The 3,527-nt window shown below is 57.0% G+C and overlaps 1 protein-coding gene across 1 annotated transcript; it reads right to left on the reverse strand.

Moving 5' to 3' along the window:
* Window positions 1-412: 412 nt before the first annotated feature.
* Window positions 413-742, reverse strand: LOC109760270 (uncharacterized). The gene has a single exon (XM_020319098.1). The coding sequence runs from the start codon at window positions 740-742 to the stop codon at window positions 413-415; it is 330 nt and encodes a 109-aa protein (XP_020174687.1).
* Window positions 743-3,527: the final 2,785 nt, after the last annotated feature.

Genomic DNA, 3,527 nt, shown 5'->3' on the forward strand with positions numbered 1-3,527 from the left:
AGTCGGGGTAACCATCCTGGAAGGACAGGAGCTCATAGCCGGCGATGGAGTTGATGACTTGATCGATCCGCGAGAGGGCGAAAGGATCCTTGGGCCAAGCCTTGTTCAGGCTATTGTAGTCTATGCACATGCGCCAGGTCTGGTTCTTCTTCAGGACGAGGACTGGGTTGGCCAGCCACTCGAGGTGGAACACTTCCATGATGAAGCCAGTCGCCATGAGCTTGGCGACCTCTTCACCGATGGTTCTTCTCTTCTTTTCTGAAAAACGACGTAGGGGTTGACAGACAGGCTTGCCGTCCTTGCGGACATGGAGTTTGTGCTCGGCGTACTTCCTCGGAATACCCAGCATGTCCTTTGGGGTCCATGCGAGGATATCCCGATTCTCACGGAGGAAGTCGACGAGCTCGCCTTCCTATTTGCTGTCGAGGCGGGTACCCACGACGACGTACTTGCTGCAGCTGGGGTCTTTTGGATTCAGCTTTACCTTCTTGGTCTCCTTGGAGGGCTGGAATGAGGCCTCGCCCGCCGGCTCCTTGGCTGAAATCGGTACGGCCGGCATCTCATTGGCCAGCACGATGATCCGGTCCAGCTGGCACCGCTCCTCGGCTATGACCAGCGACTCGTCCAGCTTGGCAACGGCCTGGGCGCACTCCAGGGACTTGTGGTAGTCGCCGGTGATGGTGATGAGGCCCTTCGGACCAGGCAGCTTCATCTTCAAGTAGGCGTAGTGGGGGACCGCCATGAACTTGGCGAGTGCGGGCCGTCCCAGTAGCGTGTGATACGCGCTGGACAGGTCCACCACCTCAAACCAGAGCGGCTCGCTTCAAAAGTGGTCGCTGGTGCCGAACAGGACGTCGAGACGGATCCGGATGATGGGGTTGCAGGGCAGGCCAGGCATGATGCCGTGGAAGATTCTTCGGTACGGCTCCAAGTCTTTGGCCTCGAGGCCGAGCTTGGTCATGGTGTCGCGGTAGAGGATGTTGATGCTGCTACCGCCATCGATGAGGACTCGCGAGAACTTGCATGTGCGCCGGGGCACGACGATGGTGGGGTCGAGGATGAGGGTGTAGCCACCCGGGTTCGGCAGGACAGCCGGGTGGTCTTCCCGGGTCCAGATGACCGGGCGCTCTGACCAATGCCTGTACTCCGGCTTGGCCGGGACGATGGTGTTCACTTCCTGCCAAAGTAGGTGCTCGCTACATTTGTCGTCGCCAAGGCGGGTGAAGACGACGTAGGTCACATTCTGGTCGGGCTAGACATCATCGCGCATCGCGCTGTTAATCGGGGGCGGGGGCGAGGGCGGAGGAGGCAGAGCCGGCGGATCCGTTCCTGGAGCCGGAGCCGGAGGAGGCGGTATGTCGCCCCTCATGATGCGCTTGGTGATGGCGCATTGCCCGAGGGTGTGCATGGACGGCCTCGCGCCGCTGTGGTGCTTGCCGGGAGTGTCGAGCATCTCTGTTGGATTTCGGGCTATACAGACCCTTGATAGATTCGAACTCTGGGGTGCGTGTGAAGAACTCAACCTCCCCAGTCTGCCTACTCGCCAACCACACAGCCTAGCTCGATGAACATGAAGGAAATGGGACACGGCAGTTTACCCAGGTTCGGGCCACCTTGCGGTGTAAAACCCTAATCCTGCTTTGTGTTAGATTGGCCTCACGGTGGGCTGAGGGTGAACTAATACAATGGAAGCAAGACCTCAGGAGGTGTGTTCTTGAGATGATGGCGGAGAGGATGATCTGAATGATCCGTCCTCCCTTACGGTAGTCGCTAGGTCCTATTTATAGTGGCTTTGGTCGCCTCTTCCCCCAAAATGGAGGCGGGAAGGGATCCCACACCGACCAAATTCGAAGGGAGACATCTAGTACATCTTATCGTGACAAAAGTAGTGTTCGCCTGCAAAGCCTCTGGTCGTGACACCGTGGTGGGCTCGGCGATGACCTCCGTCCTGCCATCCTAGCGGTCCTGGTCTTGTTGCATGGGAATGGAAACCTTTGGCTGATTCCTCGGGACTCCGCGCCTGCGCTTGCCTCCTTAGCACCAAAGAGGAAACTGCTGTCCTATGCCCGCTGGCACCTGCCTGGCCATGGTCGTCATGGCTCACGTCATCCGAACCTCGCGAGGTGAGGCTTGCATAGAAATTTCCGCTCCTCAGGAGCTAGCCAGATGAGGCCGCTCCTTCTGGAGGTCTTGGTGTCGTCCGCCTCACGAGGCTTGGCCCCTCGCGAGGGTCTTGAGTTATTGATGCTGAAAGCGGGCCGTACTGGGCCATTGATGGAGCCATGCCATGGGCCGCAGGCAAGCAAGTCTGGGTACCCCCATTCCCAGAACACCGACAGTCTCCTCAAAGCTCATGGCAGGTTGCCATGTTGTCTTGCCGGTTTGCCGGTGCTTGGCGGCCGACTCGGCCGCGAGCGCCTGCTCGGTGGCCATGATGAGGCGGTTGTCGTAGCGCTGAGCCGGCTGATCGGCTTTTCGCTTGTTGTTCTTCTGGCGGCTGCTTTCACCGGCCGGCTTGGGCGGGGGGGGGGGGGGGGGGGGGCTTGCCTTGCCAGCTTTGTCCAGCGCCACCTGGATCTTCATGGCGGAGTCGGCGTTGGCGTACTTGTCCGCCGTTACCATCACTACAAAAAAAAGACATTTTCGTGATGATGCGTGTTTGTCACAGTAGGTCACGTTTTCTATCATGCATGTACATCCATGATGATTTGATGACAGAATCAAGATAGCCATACCTGTGCTGTCGTAGAAGTGTTCCATGACATTACCAAAATTATCATCACGGAAGTGTCCACTTCCATGACGATAAAACACACGTCATAGAAATGCTTTCATCAAGGGTGACCAACACGTGGCATCGACCGTAACGGCTCGCCGTTAAGCTATCGGGTCCGGTTTTGGATCCGATAACTGGTTAATAGCCTGGACCAATGGGGATTTTCCACGTGTAAAATTCTCATTGGCCGGAGGAAACACATGTTGGCTCACCGTTGGGACAGATGTCATCCACTCATTCGACAGGAGGCGCATATGATACATAGACACGTGGCACGGCCCAACACAGGCCCATTTCGGTGAAAAGGCCGGGCCTGTCAAAATAAGCAGGCCGGCCCATTAGCGGCCTACTTGAGTCTGGCCCATTTACAAGTACGGCCCATACAAGTTACACAGAATCGTCCCATCAAAGGCCCATTCTAGATTCGACAATTTCCAGCCCATCGTCAGTTTAAGCCCGTTAACGGCCCGCTACGTTTTTGTGCCCAACTGCGGCCCGAGCTTCTTTCGACCTGTTAGCAGCCCATCGTCAGTTCCAGCACGTTAACGGCCCGGAACGTCTTTTGGCCTTTTCTCGGCCCATTCTGCAGTTGGTCCAATTCTAGCCCGCTGTTACTTTAGGCCTTTCCTCGGCCCATTCGGTAAATGGGCCAACTCTTAGCCCATTTTATCTCTTGGCCTGTTAAGGGCCCGCACAACAGTTGGGCCTTTGACTTTAGGTCCATTAGGGGCCCATGTTCCATAGGGCATCA

The sequence above is a fragment of the Aegilops tauschii genome, chromosome 2, assembly GCF_002575655.3.
Source record: "Aegilops tauschii subsp. strangulata cultivar AL8/78 chromosome 2, Aet v6.0, whole genome shotgun sequence".
NCBI classification, from domain to species: domain Eukaryota; kingdom Viridiplantae; phylum Streptophyta; class Magnoliopsida; order Poales; family Poaceae; genus Aegilops; species Aegilops tauschii.

What these genes read in the sequence shown, in the direction of transcription:
- LOC109760270 (XM_020319098.1), bottom strand. Translation starts at nt 742, where the DNA reads ATGGCGGTCCCCCACTACGCCTACTTGAAGATGAAGCTGCCTGGTCCG.